General features: G+C 55.2%; 3 protein-coding genes across 6 annotated transcripts in view; 1 reads left to right on the top strand and 2 right to left on the bottom strand.

Annotated features, from left to right (window-relative positions):
* Window positions 1–2184: 2184 nt before the first annotated feature.
* On the bottom strand, window positions 2185–5058 carry MED11 (mediator complex subunit 11). The gene is made up of 3 exons (XM_053362703.1): window positions 4876–5058; window positions 4496–4626; window positions 2185–2649 (listed from the first exon to the last, which is right to left on the bottom strand). Exons 1-3 carry the CDS (start codon window positions 5009–5011, stop codon window positions 2512–2514), a joined length of 405 nt encoding a protein of 134 aa, XP_053218678.1. The 5' UTR covers window positions 5012–5058; the 3' UTR covers window positions 2185–2511.
* A 198-nt stretch (window positions 5059–5256) lies between these two features.
* The window catches only part of LOC128400475 (autophagy-related protein 16-like), a 19566-nt gene continuing 9595 nt past the window's right edge, over window positions 5257–15227 (top strand). Inside the window, exons 1-9 of one of the 4 annotated variants that reach the window (XM_053362682.1) lie at window positions 5257–5355; window positions 8082–8175; window positions 8617–8692; window positions 8924–8997; window positions 9263–9493; window positions 9992–10054; window positions 11464–11551; window positions 12480–12552; window positions 12639–12767. In XM_053362682.1, the coding sequence (XP_053218657.1) occupies window positions 5265–5355; window positions 8082–8175; window positions 8617–8692; window positions 8924–8997; window positions 9263–9493; window positions 9992–10054; window positions 11464–11551; window positions 12480–12552; window positions 12639–12670 (822 nt within the window). In that variant the 5' untranslated portion in view covers window positions 5257–5264 and the 3' untranslated portion in view covers window positions 12671–12767. Of the gene's footprint in view, window positions 5356–8081; window positions 8176–8552; window positions 8693–8923; window positions 8998–9262; window positions 9494–9991; window positions 10055–11463; window positions 11552–12479; window positions 12553–12638; window positions 13150–15227 lie in introns of those variants that run through there. The other 3 variants (XM_053362680.1, XM_053362683.1, XM_053362684.1) reach the window with 3 other exon arrangements.
* Window positions 13141–15227, bottom strand: part of ARRB2 (arrestin beta 2) — a 23024-nt gene continuing 20937 nt past the window's right edge. Inside the window, exons 14-15 of the mRNA XM_053362677.1 lie at window positions 15157–15211; window positions 13141–14130 (exon numbers count right to left, since the gene is read on the bottom strand). Of these exons, the coding sequence (XP_053218652.1) occupies window positions 14034–14130; window positions 15157–15211 (152 nt within the window). The 3' untranslated portion in view covers window positions 13141–14033. The remainder of the gene's footprint in view (window positions 14131–15156; window positions 15212–15227) is intronic.

The following is a 15227-nucleotide window of genomic DNA, read 5'->3' as shown; positions in this document are numbered from 1 at the left end:
CCCTCAGGCCTTTCTCCCCTCAGTTTGGTCCCAGCCAAGGAATCCCAGATCAAGGCAATGGCCGAAGGGGGAGGAGGGGGAATCCCATCCAGAAGGGGGAAATGGTGGGGCTTCCCTTAGAGATTATTGTCAAGCAAGCCAGGTTACCTTGCAAGGAAATTAAGAGAGAAGCGTGGAAGGGGGGAGGGAGGTCAAAATGGGTGTTTGGTGTGTGGTTCTTGTTAAACGGAAAAGAAATAAAATGTCTTTTTTAAAAAGAAAAACCTCCGTTGTTTGTGCTTCCTCTCACTTGGGAGTCCTGGGTGCCTTCTCCGCTCATCAATTTCCTCCTCACAAAATAGAGACATTTCTGGGGTATTCTCCTTGGGGGTTTGATTTTGGATCAGGACACAACCCTCAATGAATGATGGAGCAGATCCCACCACTAAGCAATTCATTTGTAGGGGACTCATCCCACTAACCAGCGAACATTATGCCAGTTAAAGGAATCTCTACCATTTGCCCCAGGCTGTCTTGTGGGAGGGAAACTTCCATTCAGGGAGTCTCGGGCAAGAGAAAAGTTTTGTTTCCAAAAAGAAGAGCTTTGTGAAAGAAAGTTGGGTCGGGAGATGCCTTCTTTCAGGCAGAAGTTAGCTTATTAAACTAAATATGGGAATGTCACAGGCTTAAACGCAGCAGGAGATGCACACCTTTCCTTAAACTTCAGTTGCTAAAATGAGCTGCTACGCTTCAGGTAAACAGATGTTCCTGTTTCTGGACGAGGTGGGAAAATGCTCAAATCGGTTTCTGTTACTTTTCTCTTGCTCCTTTCCTTAGTTATGGCAGGTGTAGCAGTTCAATCCTTTTGACCCAGACCAGGTTCCTTTCCCTCAGCCTCCCTCTCTCTCAGCAATGCCCCTCCTGAGGCGTTTTATTTTGGGCGCCAGACCCAGGGGATCCCTCGGCCCCCTTCTTTCCCTCAGACCCCCGGAGCCTGTCTCCCCCCCCCCCCGACTCAGCCCCTCTTCCTCTCTCCTCCTTCTCCTCAGGCCAGAGCCACTTCTCCCTCAGACACAGCCTCTCCTCCTCCTCCTTTTCTCCCATCTCAGCTCCAGCCTCAAAACTCCCTCAGAAAAGGCGCCTCTCATCTTCCCGCCAAAAGGGCTGGCTCCGCCCCCTTCCTCCGGCTGGCCAATCAGAGAGAGGCTCCAGCCCCCTGGTGGTGTTTCTGAGGGACTGCAGCTCCAGACTCTGCCCAGGCTCAGCTGTCCATCACAGCAGGGCTTTCTGTTCAGTCTCCTCTGGACATCAAAGTGGTGGCATGTCTTCCCTATAGCCTCTTGTCTGAATTACACCTGGAAGAAACGACTCACTTGTCAATCACCGTTCTTACTTCCTTCCTGGACTGCAAACACTGAAAGGCAGGAGCAACCAGGCTGATACACTGCACATAAACCCCTCCAGTTGCCTGCACATTTTGTATGGTCACTTTCCTTCTCGGAGGGCTAGAGGCTTCCTTCTCCTTTCCTGAAGGAAAGCTCAGAGTCTGGAATACGATGAAGTCCAGCCCTGACTCCTAGCTAGACTTATCTATGCTTGCTCAGTGAACCTTTCTATTCTCCTGACAGCAGATCAATTCCTGCCTCAAGTCTCCCATCAAACCCATCCGTTGAGGTTGTGCTGATGGCCTGGAAAAAACAGGGGAAGTTCCTGCACTGCATGGGGCTGGTCTAGTTGATCCTTGGGGTCCCTTCCAACTCTACACACCTATGATTCCATTATTCTTGGGGTCTAGCCCTCCTAGAGATATAGTTTGAATATTCCACCCACTCCCTCCCCGCCCACATTTTTCTGGAAAAGAATGGCTTTGGGGGAAAACAGAAAAAAACCTGGTTTCCCCCCATTTTTTCTCCAGGTCTTCCAATATCTAAGCCCTCCCCAAGTCTTCATTACAGTAGGAGAACTACCAGAAGGCCTTTGGAGTTGGATCAGTGTCTGGGCTGAAAGACAGGAGTGGAGAATCAGAGAATTGGAGAGTTGGGAGGGACCCCAAGGGTCATCCAAACCAACCCTCTGCAACGCAGGAATCACAACGAAAGAAACCCAGGCAGACGGCCACCCAACCTCTGCTTAAAACCCTCCAAGGAAGGAGAGTCCAGCGGCTGCATGCGGTATGCCAACACTGAACTGAGCCCACACTGGATGCCCTTCTGGCAGATCTCATTTAATGAAAATGTGCATACCGCGAATCTGTCGAAAAACTAACAAATGTTTTGTGGAAAAAAATTGTGGAAACGCTTCATAAATATCACAAGTTTGTTCCAGGAAAGAAGCCAAAGAGGAGGAAGTAAAGCTATGAAACTGCAAAAGGCGACAGAGACGTTGCTGTTCCTCTTCTGCCCCGCAGGCAGTTTCCACCACCGTCCCTGCCAGGCGGGCTGCTCAGAGTCCTTTGTCCACAAAGAGCAGCCTGGCGAGTGCTGGCGGCCAGGAGGGGCCACCCGGGAGAGGCCTCTCCTCGGCGCCTCGGCCTCACTGCTCCAGCATCTGCTCGCAGGTCCGTGAGACTTCTCCCAGCTTGACCCGGGCGTAGTCGATCCTCTTGAGGGCCATCTGGCAGTCCTTGCGGGCCGAGTAGCTGGAGCCTTCGTGGGGCTGCCCTGTGGCCACCTGGAGGGAAGAGGAAAGCAGGCCAGGTGAGAGGGCAGCCAGCAGCTCAGAGGAAGGACCTGCCTCCCTTGCCGGTGCGGCGTAATGGGCAGAGTGTCGGACTAGGAAGCGGGAGGCAAGGGTTCAAATCCCCCATGGGGAGCTGGCTCCAGGCACCAGGCCCATCGCAGACCAACTCTGCACTACAAAGACGTCTGCCAACGTGGCACGACAGTTGGCAACATCAGCCATGTGGGAATCCCTTGCAGACGACGGGCGTGCCTGGAGACAGGCAGGTTGCGCCTCTCTAGCAGTAACCAGGGGAGGAATGGCCGCTTTGGGGAGCGCAGAGAGAAGGAACGCCAGGGTGCAGCTGCAGCAGCACAACCAGGCGCCTTCCTTGCCCGGCTGCAACTAGGACTCAAAATTAGCCAGGCACATTATGCTACTGTCCAGACTGCGTGGAGATTTCAGGGCAAGCCCAGTTTAAAAGCCTCCGCCTTAGTCCATAGTGAACACTGTTTCCGTTTCCACCGTGTGTGTTGGAAGAGCAAGCAAAGGTCAGACAGCACAATTGAGATAATAGAATAAAAGAATCAAACAGACATTCCGTTGTGGTGACCAAACTCAGGTTTAAGTAAGCTTTTGGTGCTTTGCTTATTATACACCTTAGTTTCTAATGCTGGCTACCACAACACCTGTCTCTTGCACATCGGTCTCCACAGCCCCAGCAGGCGATGTAACACTCTATGTGTTTGACTTCACTCCCCGAAGGCACCCTTCTCCAGGGTCTCCCGAGACAGACGGATGCAGGCAACTCAGCTGTGAAGTTCATGGGTGAGCCTGGCTCCATCCCTGTCCCTCTCAGCCTAGTCTACCTTGCAGGGTTGGTGTGGGATTAAAGGAGAACTAGGACCTGGGAGAAGCCAGGGTTTGAATTCCCCACCCAGCCATGATAAAACACTGGATGTGACGGGGGGGGGCTGTCCTGCCTCTTTCAGCCTCTCCTACCTCATAAGGTTTAAATGCAGAGCAGGGAAAGCATGTAAGCCACTCTGAACGCCTTGAAGGAAAAGATGAAATAGCAATGCAACAAGGAAATAACATTGATATACTGTATAAAGTTCTGCTTGGTCCCCTGCAACCTGTTTCCCTCCCTTTCCCTCAAACAGTGCACAATGTCTCCTTTTCAAAGAATCGTAGAGCTAGAAGGGATCTCGAGGGCCATCTAGTCCAGCCCCCTGAAATGCAGGAATCTCAGCATGCCGTCCCCCATCATCCCATCTGAAACCACACGGGGTCTGGCTTAGCTTTGCAAGTCAGTTTTTGATCATCAGAATAGTCTTGCAGCCGCCGCCCCCCCTGGAGGAGAGCGAAGGGGGACCTTCCAGCCCAGCCTCAAGTTCTCAGACTGGCCCACAAGGTGGGGAATCTGGCGGCAGGATCCGAGCCCAAGAGCAGCAATGGGCCCTCCTGTGGTGAGTTTCCAGCCACTGGTACCCAGAAGCACCTCTGTGGAAGCAGAGCATGGCTGGCAGCCACAGACAACCTTTCTCACCCCCCATGAATTGGCTTCCTCAGCTTTTAGAGCCACCCCACTTGGTGGCCACAGCAGCCACCAGCCAAGGAGCCCCAAGCAAGTCCTCAGAGCTCTGAGCATCCCTCTCCAGATACGGCAGGGGCCACGATCTGCACTTCCCAGAAAGAACGGGGGACTTTCCCCCAGCTGGGTGGGCGGACAGCAGGAGCGTCAATTTAGACATATCGCCTCCATCTCCTATTCTTGTTAGTGCGGCTTCTGGGGTGCTGGATGGGGCTGGGCTCCCTGACAGGAGCCCCCCCCCAAGTGCCAGCCCCGCCCACCCACCTGCGTGAGGTACCGGATCTGGGCAGAGAGCTCCGACTCCACCTTCTGGACGGAGCCCATGAACTGGGAGGTCTGGCGCTCCAGCAGGCTCCAGTTGGGCTTCTCCTTGGACAGCTCCAGGATCACGGTGCCTGCGGGGGGGGGGGGAGAAGGGGTGATGTCACTGGTGGGCGGGGCAAGCAGGTGCCCCCTCAGGCGCAGGGGGATTTCCACCCAGCTCCGCCCATGGGACCGCCTGGCCCCTCCTGCTCCCCAAGGCCCCGCCCCCAGCAGCAGGCCCCGCCCCCGGCCCCTAGATTGAAGAAGCCTCGCCTCCAGAGGCCCTAAGCTCCGCCCAGAAGCCTCCTCCCCCGCAGAGCTCAGCTCAAGGCCCCGCCCACCCGCGCTCTGCAGGGCCGCGCCGATCTCTCGCTCCAGCTCCTCCAGCAGCCGCAGCCGCTCGTTGGCCAAGCCCAGCCCGTAGGCGCCCGAGCCCGACACGGAGGCCGCCGACGCCGACGAGGCGCCCGCCGCCATCGCGCTCCGGCCCGCCTCCCGCCCTCTCCGCGCCGGGACGCCTGCGCATGCGCCCAGCAATCAAGAACTACGTCTCCCGGCGCGCCCCGCGCTCTCCTGGGGCACGTGACCCTGGGCGGGCGGGGCCGCGCCGCCCTCTCTTCCGTCGGGGGGGGGCGTGCGCATGCGCCTCTCTGAGGCGAGGCCTTTAAATGCGTTCCTCCGCCCTCCGCCTCCCGTCGTCCTCTTCGTGACCCGGCGAGTGGGCGGGGCCATGCCTGGCGCGGGCTGGAGGCAGCACGTGCGCGCGGAGCTGCAGCGGCGGGAGCGGCGCGCGCGGGGCCTGCGGCTGCTGCTGGAGCGACGTGAGATGAGAGGCCCGGGGAACTCCCCGCCACCCCTTCCCGGGGGGGCACATTCCCCGCAGGGCAGCCTTCCGGGGGGGGCCACCTGCTAGCCCTGCCCTCTCCTCCATTAATTAATTAATAATAATAATAATAATAATAATAATAATTTGTTCCCATCCGGCTCAGTTTCCCCAGCCACTCTGGGCAGCTCCCAATTGAGTCTTAAAAACAAGACAGCATTAAATATTAAAAACTACCTTCAGGTGTTTTTAAAGATAGGATAGCTGCTTATTTCCTTGGCATCTGCTGGGAGGACATTCCACAGGGCAGGTGCCACCACTGAGAAGGCCCTCTGCCTGGTTCCCTGTAACTTGGCTTCTCGCAGGGAAACAACCGCCAGAAGGCCCTCGGAACTGGACCTCAGTGTCCGGGCAGAACGATGGGGGTGGAGACGCTCCTTCAGGGATACTGGACCAAGGCCACTTAGGGCTTTCCAGGTCAGCACCAACCCTTTGAACTGTGCTTGGAAACATCCTGGGAGCCAATGCAGATCTCTCAGAACCAGTGTTATGTGGTCCCAGCAGCTGCTCCCAGTCCCCAGTCCAGCTGCCGCATTCTGGAGAATCCATCTCCAGCCGCCACAGCCTCTTGTGGGAGGGAGTTCCGCCGTTTTCGGCGCTGCAGGAGAACGCCTCTCCCTCCCTTCAGCCTCACTGGCTGCCCCCAAGTTCTGCTGTGACCAAAGGGGGAGAAAAGCTTTCCTCTCTCCACTTTCTCCATGACAGTAATAATTTTATCAACCTCCACCATGCTGCCTCTTCCTCTCCTTTTCTCTTGACAAATAAGCCCGCCCCCTTGATCACTTTCAGCCTCCCCTTGACCCCCAGATGAAGGGCAGCATAGTACGCTAATAAATAATAATAACAACTTTGGTGACCCTTTTCTGAACCTTTTCCAACTTGGCAATACAGTGGTGCCTCGCAAGACGAAATTAATTCGTTCCGCAAGTTTTTTCTTCTTGCGAGTTTTTCGTCTTGCGAAGCACGGTTTCCCATAGGAATGCATTGAAAATCAATCAATGCGTTCCTATGGAAACCGCCTTCAGACCAGGTCCGGGGACAGTCTGTCCCCCGACCTCTTCTGAAGGTTGGGGGGGGGGGACAAGGGCTTTTCTTCCCACCGCCAGCCTTCAGAAGGCTGTTCTGAAGGCTGGCGGTGGGAAGAAAAGCCCTTCTCCCCACCTCCCACCCCGCAAGCTCCGGGGACAGGAGGGCTTTCCTCCCGACTGCCAGCATTTTAAAAGCCCCCAGGACAGCGGAGACTTCTCTGCTGTCCCGGGGGCTTTTAAAATGCTGGCGGGCGGCAGCGCAGTGTTCGCTGCCGCCCGCCAGCATTTTCAGATCGCCCCGGGACAGCGGAGAAGTCTCATGTGAGAACAAAGCAAAGGTCCACGACCTCTTCTGAAGGCAGGCGGTGGGCCAAAGTCTTTGCTCCCCCCCGCCTGCCTTCAAAAGCCGTCGGGATAGCGGAGAAACGCGCTGCGCTTCTCCGCTATCCCGGGAAGGCAGGCGGGGGGGAGCAAAGACTTTTGCCCCCCGCCGGCCTTCAGAAGAGGTCCAGGACCTCTTCTGAAGGCCGGCGGAGATTTCCCTATGGGCTTTCTTCTTGCGAAGCAAGCCCATAGGGAAATTTGTTTTGCGAAGCACCTCCAAAACGGAAAACTCTTTCGTCTTGCGAGTTTTTCGTTTTGCGAGGCGTTCGTCTTGCGAGGCACCACTGTATCCTTTTTCAGGTGAGATAACCAGAACCGCACAGAGTTATTCCAAATACAGTCACATCATTGATTTGCATAACGTCCATAATTATGCCAAGGATCCCTGGTGCGAGAATTGGCCTTTTTTGCGGCTGCCACCCCCTGGGCCCACATCTTTCGGAGTCTGAAGATGTTTTCTGGTTAGACAGAAACTCTGGGAGGCTATAAAGCAGGGCAGAGAGGCATGAAGCCTAGCAGGAGTTTCAAGGGCCGGGCAGAAAGGGCTGGAGGGCCGCTTCCCTGCCATAGAGTCAGAATAGGATCTTCTGGGCTCTCTGCCTGGTGCAGAATCCTGCAACTGCTACAGCAGCCCTCGCCTTCCTGGCCCCTTCCAGAGGTTGCGGGACTACAACTCCCAACAGCCACTAAGTGGGTGAAGGCTGACCCACAGCACCCACTGGCTTGCATGTTTCCTTTGCTGTGATTCCTGCACTGCAGCGGGTTGGGCTGGATGACCCCTAGGGCCCCTTCTGCTGGCAACCATTGCCTTGAACATCAGAACCACCTGCTGGAGGGGCCAAAGCGGGGGCCCCGAGCCCAGCGTCCTGATCTCACAGCAGCCAGACAGGCGCCTCTGATGGGAAGCCACCTGGCAGGATTCGAACACAAGAGCAGCTCTCCCCGTGATTTCCAGCAAAGGGCCTTCATTCTCGCTAGTAGCCACTGACAGGCCTGTCCTCCGCTGCAAAATTGCCCAATTCTCTTTTAAAGCCGTCCAGGTCGGTGGCCATTTTGCTACCTCCTGTGGGAGGGAGTTCCGCAGGTTAACGGCATGCTGCATGAAGAAGTTGCTTTCTCTCCCCAGCCTTTGGAGAGGCAAGCGGGGCAGTGGAGGCCTAGGGTGGGTGGGGCTGCTCTTTCTAAAAGCCCCTTTGCCCAGAGACTCCTTCCTTCCCAGCCCCTCCTGAGACGCTCCTTCTTGCTCTTCCAGATGAAAAGCTGTATGGCCGCCTGGACGCTCTGCAGACCCTGCTGACAGCGGCGGAGGAGGAGGGGCAGTGGCCGGCGGCTGTGGGGTCCTGCCGGTGAGTGCGCAGGGTGGGGTGCTGGCATGGGGGGAGGACGGGCGTTTGCTGAACTGGGGGGGGGTCCTCTTCTGGCTTTTTCCTTCTTTTTCATACATTTTTATTGATTTTTTAACATATCAGTTCCAACAGTCATACAACATATTTTATTATAACATGTTTTAGACTTCTGTCAGCACCTCTGAAGATTTTCCATTCTTTATCACTTATTCTGCATTTCATAATTTCTATGTTGCGTTTAATTATCCTTAACTAATAATTCTTTTCGTAGTCTTCTAATATTTCAAATAATCCACCTTGCAAAACTGTTCATCACAATTACTTTTCAAATAGTTCATATGTTTACTCCAGTCCTCTGAGAATCTCTGATCCCGCAGGTTTCGAATCCTACCTGTTAGTTTATCTAATTCTGCCTAGTCCCCCCCTTCTGGCTTTTTTCAGGCCCCCCCAGGAAGTGGCCTCCGTCCGGGTGCAGCAGGAGATGGAGCTGATCGAACTCCGGAAAGAGAGAGAGGAGGTGAGTGGAGGCTCCGCGAGGGCCTGGATCAGGGCCAGCTCCTGTGGCTCCGTCAGATTATGGAATTGTGGGGCGGGAGGAGCTCCCAGGGGTCATCTAGTCCAACCCCTTGCAGTGCTGGAATCTCAAGGCTGACATCTCAGACAGCCACCCAATCTCTGCTCCCGGGACAAAAAACGTAGGGGTGCAAATGCGGGAGAGAAATGAATAAGTGCTGCGCTTGCTTTGCAGTTGCACCAGCGGGTCGCCCTCCTGACGGACATCCTGAGGGAGGCGGAGGCAGAGAACAAGGAGCAGCGGGCAAAGTAGGAGTCTTGGTCTCTCTGGCCTCCCAGGTGCGGGAGGGGAGGGGGGCTCAGCCTTTGAAAGAAGCTGGGTGCAGCTGGTTCGCCGGCATTGCATCCCAGCAGCTTTCCTTCCTCCGTCCCCCCCGTCTTTGCTGCAAAATTCACCAGGAAGCCCACAAAACGTTAGAAAATGAAATCTTTCATCGGCGGGGGTTAGGCTGGATGACCCCTGGGTGTCCCTCCTGGCTTTCTCTAGGATCCGGTGCTTTCTGCCCCTCCGCAGGACGAGGCGCCTGGCCCAGGATCTGGCTGCCCTGACCCGCCGGCACGAGGAGGCACAGTGCCAGGCCTGGGCGCTTTCCCAGGAGGCCAAGGGGCTGCGCCGGGAGCTGGCTGAGGCCCAGGGACTCATGCGGGAGGCGCAGCGGAAAAGGGAGGAGCTGGAGGCGTGCTGGGTGCGCGAGAAGGCGCTGGAGGCCGGCCGGCTGAACCAGGCCAATGAGCAGCACGAACGGTGAGCGGAGGGGCTCTGTCCGGAAAGATGCTCAGGCGGGGGGCTGTGGAGGTGCGGTTGTACGTCGGAAGCCGAACGGAAGTCCATTTGACTTCCAAAATATTCCACGTGGCTGCAGCAAGCTCAATACAATACGATAATCTTTATTGTCATTTTCCCATACAGAACAACGAAATTGAAAAATCTACATAAGACATTCAAAACTCAACAAGCCTGCTATCCCAACCTGGTTAGCTCCCTAAAAACTGATACCCCATTTTTAAATACAATATACTCCCATAGAGACTCCTTACAATGCGTTTGGAGCCCTGTCGGATGTCCGGGTTCCAACCAACATTCGCAAACCAAAACACTCACTTCCGGGTTTGCGGCGTTCAGGAGCCAAAACATTGGAGTGCCAAGACATTTGGGTTAGAATTCATATGCTGCCCTCTTTGCACAAGACTTTTCTTCCCTGGAATCCACTGCAGCCCCGACTCCGTCTCTCTCCCACCCCAGGTACCAGCGGAGAGTCCGGCGCCTCCAAGAGAAGCTGCAGGAGGCGAGGGAAGCGGCCGGCATGTGAGTCCGTCTCCTTTTCCTGAGGGAGGCCAAGGGGGTGTCCCTCTCTAGTGGGGCTGCCACCCCTGCTCGGCCTTGAAGCTCCCTGGGCCACTCTGGCACGCAGCGCGGAGTTGAACTGCGGAACAGGAGGCAGCGGTGAAAGGGGGAGGCGAGGCAGATTCATGGGCCATCGGTGGGTCTACTCCGTCTCCGCAGTTGGAGGCGGCCGTGCTTCTGAATCCCAGTTGCCAAAGCCGCAGGAAGGGAGAGTTGCTCTTTCACCCGGATCCTGCCTGCGGGTTCCCATGATGGGCATTTGGTTGGCCACTGCGAGGCCAGGAGGCGGGACTAGGTGGCCCCCGTTGCCCTGACCCAGCCATGGTGTCCTTGGGGAACCTCCAGCTCCAGATGCAGTCTACCTCCATTCCTCAGTTCTTGGGGGCATTTGGCCCCTGGGAGAACAGGAGGAGGGGCTCCCCTTGGGGCCTTCAGTGGGGGTTATCAGTCCTGGCAGAAGGTTTTGGGGTGCCTTTCTCTCCCCGTTTTGTGATGGAGGGGGCAGCTGCTTCAAGGCCCGCCTTATGGGGAGGGGGGAGCCATTCCCAGCTCCAGGAAGCTGTGGGGTTGGGCTGCTTTGAGAAGGGAGGTGGGCATTCTGCACCTCGCCCTTCATCATGGTGCCAATCCGAGGAGTCCTGGAGGGCACCTGGCTTTTCCCCAACCTTCTCTGGGCCCTGAGCACCTCTGATTTTCAGTGGGGAAACCGATGGCAGCCCCTGAAGCTTCCCATCCCTTTTCTATGGACCAGGCCCTTAAGATTAGTAGTAGCAGTAATAATAATAATAGAATTATCCTGTGTCAGTCACGCTGGGATCCTGCGTCTTGGCTGACCGCTCTGTGTGCATTGACCCGGGTCTGGTCCTTTATGTCTTAAAAAATAGAAGAGAGCAGCAGGATAAAAATGCAATTAACAAATCACAGAATTGAAAGGCTGGAAGGATGGCGAGGGCCCTCTGGTGCAGCCCTTACAATGCAGGTATTGCAACTGAAATATTCATGGCAGACGGCTACCAAACCTTTGAATTATTGTTAAAAAATTAAACTTGTGTGTTTTTGCAACACTTTAAGTTGCCTGTTTTTTGTAGACCGCTTAGAGATGTTTTTAAAATGTAAAGCGGTATTGAAATCCCTCGACCCTGCTTAAAAACCTCCAAGGGAGGAGAATCCTAGATTGAGCGTTTTGTTTTTCACAGTTTTAAATGTTTTCAATTTCCCTCTGCAGGGAAAGCAGGGTGTCGTTTTCGAAGAAGAGCCAGTTTGCAGAGGCTGGCCCTGCCTTTGCTCTGAAAGACCCCCCGTTTTTCTTAGGAAAGTGGGGCACCCTACTGCCTGCCCCCAACATGGTCTTCCCCTCTCTCTCAACGCAGGATTCCCAGGCCGGCAGCTGCAGAATTGTCTCCCAGCGACAGCACGTCTTGCGAGGAAACCAGCACAGAAGGTGGAAGCAGCTCAAAGGTGGGTGTGGCGGGGGGGCATATTTAGTCAAGTAATGTGCGCCCCACCTTTCAGGCGAGATTCTTCCAGGGCGGAAGGTTTCTAGGAAAGCATCAAACTGTATTCTTGTACCATTTGATCTCGGTTTATTGCGATCTTGCAAACGACCAAGGGGCTTGGTAGACCGTGAGCCAGTGGTGTGACGCAGCAGCAAAGAAGGTGAATACTATCCTAGCTGCAGCAACAGGAGTCGAGTGTCCAGATCACGGGAAGGAATAATGCCGCTTTATTCTGCCTTGGTCAGGCCCCACCTGGAGGCCTGTGTCCAGTTCTGGACATCACAATTTAAGAAGGATGTTGACAAGCTGAAAGAGGGGATGGAAACCAGGCCTTATGAGGAATGGTTGAAGGAGCTGGGGAAGTTTAGCCTGGGAAAGAGGAGAGATGAGAACCATCAAATATCTGAAGGGCTGTCCCAGGGAAGATGGAGCAAGCTGGTTTTCTCCTGCTCCCTAAAAATAGTTGGCGGCTTCCAACAAAATATTAAAATACAATAGTGTGTCAAACATTAAAAGCTTCCCTAAACAGGGCTGCCTTCAGATGTCTTCTAAAAGTAAAATAGTTGTTGTTCTCTTTGACATCTGGTGGGAGGGCGTTCCACAGGGCAGGTGCCACCACCAAGAAGGCCCTCTGCCTGGTTCCCTGTAACCTCACTTCTCGCAGGGAGGGAACCGCCAGAAGGCCCTCGGAGGAGGACCTCCAGAGGAGAGGACTTGAGGCAATGGCTTCAATTTACAAGGAGATTCCAGCTAACGTCAGGAAGAACCTTTTTCTTTTGTTGGGGGTCTTCAAGCAGTTTGGGTGGCCGCCTGTCAGGAATGCCTGAACTGCGGTTCCTGGGGTTCCCCCTCAATCCTGCGGTTCTTAGCGCTCCTTCCCCTCCTTCTAGGTTTCAGAAGCAGGACCAGCAGAGTCCAGCCCCCCTCGGGCCTCATCCCCTCCGGGTCAGCGCGCAGCTGCAGGTAGCCTTGTCCCTCCTTCCCAGGGAGTCCGTGGGGCAGCGAACTTCCTCCAGGTCCTTAACTTGGCCCCCTCTTTCTCGCTGCAGGTCCAATTCCCGAGGCAGCCCCCGCCCCGTGAATGCAGCCTGGCCCTTTCTGAGAACGTTTGCACGGCCGTCGGTCGGCTTGCTCAGTGGTCACGGCACGCTTGCAATGGCACCTTGATTCTTTACCTGGACCTCATGTCACGGAGAGCGTGCTGGTTGTGTGAATTGCTCAGGAAAAGGGGGCTAAGCCACACTCCACAACCCTGGAGTCTTCAAGTTTTTGGGGGTCAGGGGTAGAATGGCCTCAAGGCCCCCCCCAGGGTTGGGCGGGTACCGAAAGCCCCACATAGCTCTTCTGCGGGTGAGGGTCTTCCTTCTTGCAAAACTTGGGGGTCAGGGACCATCTGGCCCCACAGCGGTGCAGCAAAAGTGGGGAGTCCTTGCTGCAGATCTGAGAATCTCTGGCAGGGGGGCTGCTATTTTCACAGGAGCCCCCTTTCCACTTCTCCCACACCCCCTCCCCGTTTTTAATGCTCAAACCACTTAATAAAAACTTCCAGACATCTGTTAACCGTTTTTTAATTTTCATTTGTTGCTCTCTGCTCAGACAATGTAGGAAACAATAATGGCCTTTTTAAAATTCCTTTTTACACGCATTGCCTGCCCTGCACCTGTTTGTACAGGGGGGCAGCCCTGCAAGGGGTTTTTTTGGGGGGGCGACTGGGCACAAAGCACAGAGACGTTGGCACACACCTGCCCCCTTCGGCATTTGGGGGCATGGGGAGGGGTCCCCAATCCCAGGCAGACGGGCTCAGCTCACACCCCCTTGGCCAGCAGAGGCACATCTCCGGGGGGGGGGGCTTTTTTGAAAAAGAGGGGGGGGGGAGACAGACAGAATAGGCCTCCCAGCCCCCATTGATTTTTTTAAAAGGGAAAGAGGAGAAAGTTCAACTGACCAATTGTTTTCCCTAACCAGTTAAAACAGCATTTAAAAATAAGACATTTATATAAAGAGCAGGTGGGGAGGGGGGGTTGCCCAGAGAGATTAGACACACACAACGTGGTGCTTTGGGGGGGGGATACGACAGTCAGACGATAATGCCCAATAAATGTTCCAGTGCGTTAGACAAAAATTTGGGAGAGGGGGATGGACGAGGACGGTGGCGTTAAAATCCATCTGTGGAGAAGATACGCAGCAGCAGATAAAGATTAAAAGCTGGGGGGGTGGCGGCCCTCCCCCCTCCATTTTTAGTCACATTAAAAGCCCCCCCCCCAAATACAGCATGAAGACACGAGGCAGGGGGGGTGATGGCTCCTATGAGGAAGGAGGGGGGAGTAGAGGATGAGGCGACATTCGGACGGGGTGGGGGCCATTTCTCGGCTCTTTCCTCTCTCTCCGCCCCCCCCCAACTTGGCTGGACCTGTGGTGGCGAGGGGGGGGGTGTTCCTCCCTCCCTAGCAAAAATGGTCGTCATCTTCCTTGTCGTCCTTCAGCCCCTTCAGGCGCAGGCGGGCAAAGTCTTCAAACACAATGTCGTCGTCCTGCCCGTAGCTGGGGGGGGGATTGGGGGGGGAGAAAAAGGAAAGGAGAAAATGGGGGCAGAGTCAGGCTGCTTTGGATATGCCCCAAAACGGTGGCTTTTCTTTCCCCTTTGCACCCGTAAAAGATCTGCTTGTTTCCCTGCATTCCTACATCCCATAATTTCCTCGCTCCGCTTTTCTGCAGCAACAACCCTGCCAGGTGGGCTGGGGCTGAAAGGGAGAAGCCGGCCCCCTCCAGACCCCCAGCCAAGCAGAGATTCAAACCCGGGGGCCCTGACCACTGCACCACACTGCCACTGGCAGCTCTCTGCGCAAGACCCAAAGGTCCAGCTCCTTTCCTGGGGGCCTGGGGCTGGAGGGGGGGCCCTTGCAGCTGTCCCCCCCCCCCGTGCCCCAACCGCTGACCCAGATTCTCCACTTTTAAACCCCCCACCCCAATTAAACACACTCCCTGCCACCCCATAAAGTGTTAGATGGGCAATGCAGTCACCCTATAGAAGTCCTCAAAGGGGGTTTGTGGGCTCCCCCCATATTATCCCTGCCCTATATTAAAAAACAAACCCAAAAAACAACAATTCCAACTTGTGGAATAGAAAATAGAAATTTCAGGGTGTTGTAAGTTCTAGACTAGGACTGGGGAGCCCACTGGGTCACGGGGGACCCCAAACCTCCCTTGCAGGGATGTCGTGGGGGGGGGATAAAAAGGGGAGGGGGAGAACAAGGCACATCTTGAACAACTTGGGAGGAAAGTCGGGGTATAAATGCAATAATAAATCATATTATTTGCTTTGTTTTTATTGCGCGTTTTGGGTTTCCATCTTGCATTCTTACCCTGGGAACTGCCCTGAGTTCTAGGGATGAAGGGCAGCATGAAAATAAGTAATACTACTAAATAATTGGGCCAATATATGGGAAATAAGTAGGCAGAGAGAGAGAGACGCTCTGGGCCCAGCCTGGCTCCCCCCGCCCCCCGAGAGCGGGGCCTTGTGGGTGCTGGCCTCTGAGTCCCCCAGGGAAAGGGCCAGACTTGTCTTACTTGGTTTCGAACTCGATGAGGTTGGTGTCGACGGGGGCGTCCGTCTCGGGGGCGGCTGGAAGGGAAAGGGG

Source organism: Podarcis raffonei, chromosome 13 (genome assembly GCF_027172205.1).
Source record: "Podarcis raffonei isolate rPodRaf1 chromosome 13, rPodRaf1.pri, whole genome shotgun sequence".
Classification (NCBI taxonomy): domain Eukaryota; kingdom Metazoa; phylum Chordata; class Lepidosauria; order Squamata; family Lacertidae; genus Podarcis; species Podarcis raffonei.
Note: the sequence above shows the minus strand (reverse complement) of the source record. Positions and strands in the feature narration are given on the sequence as shown.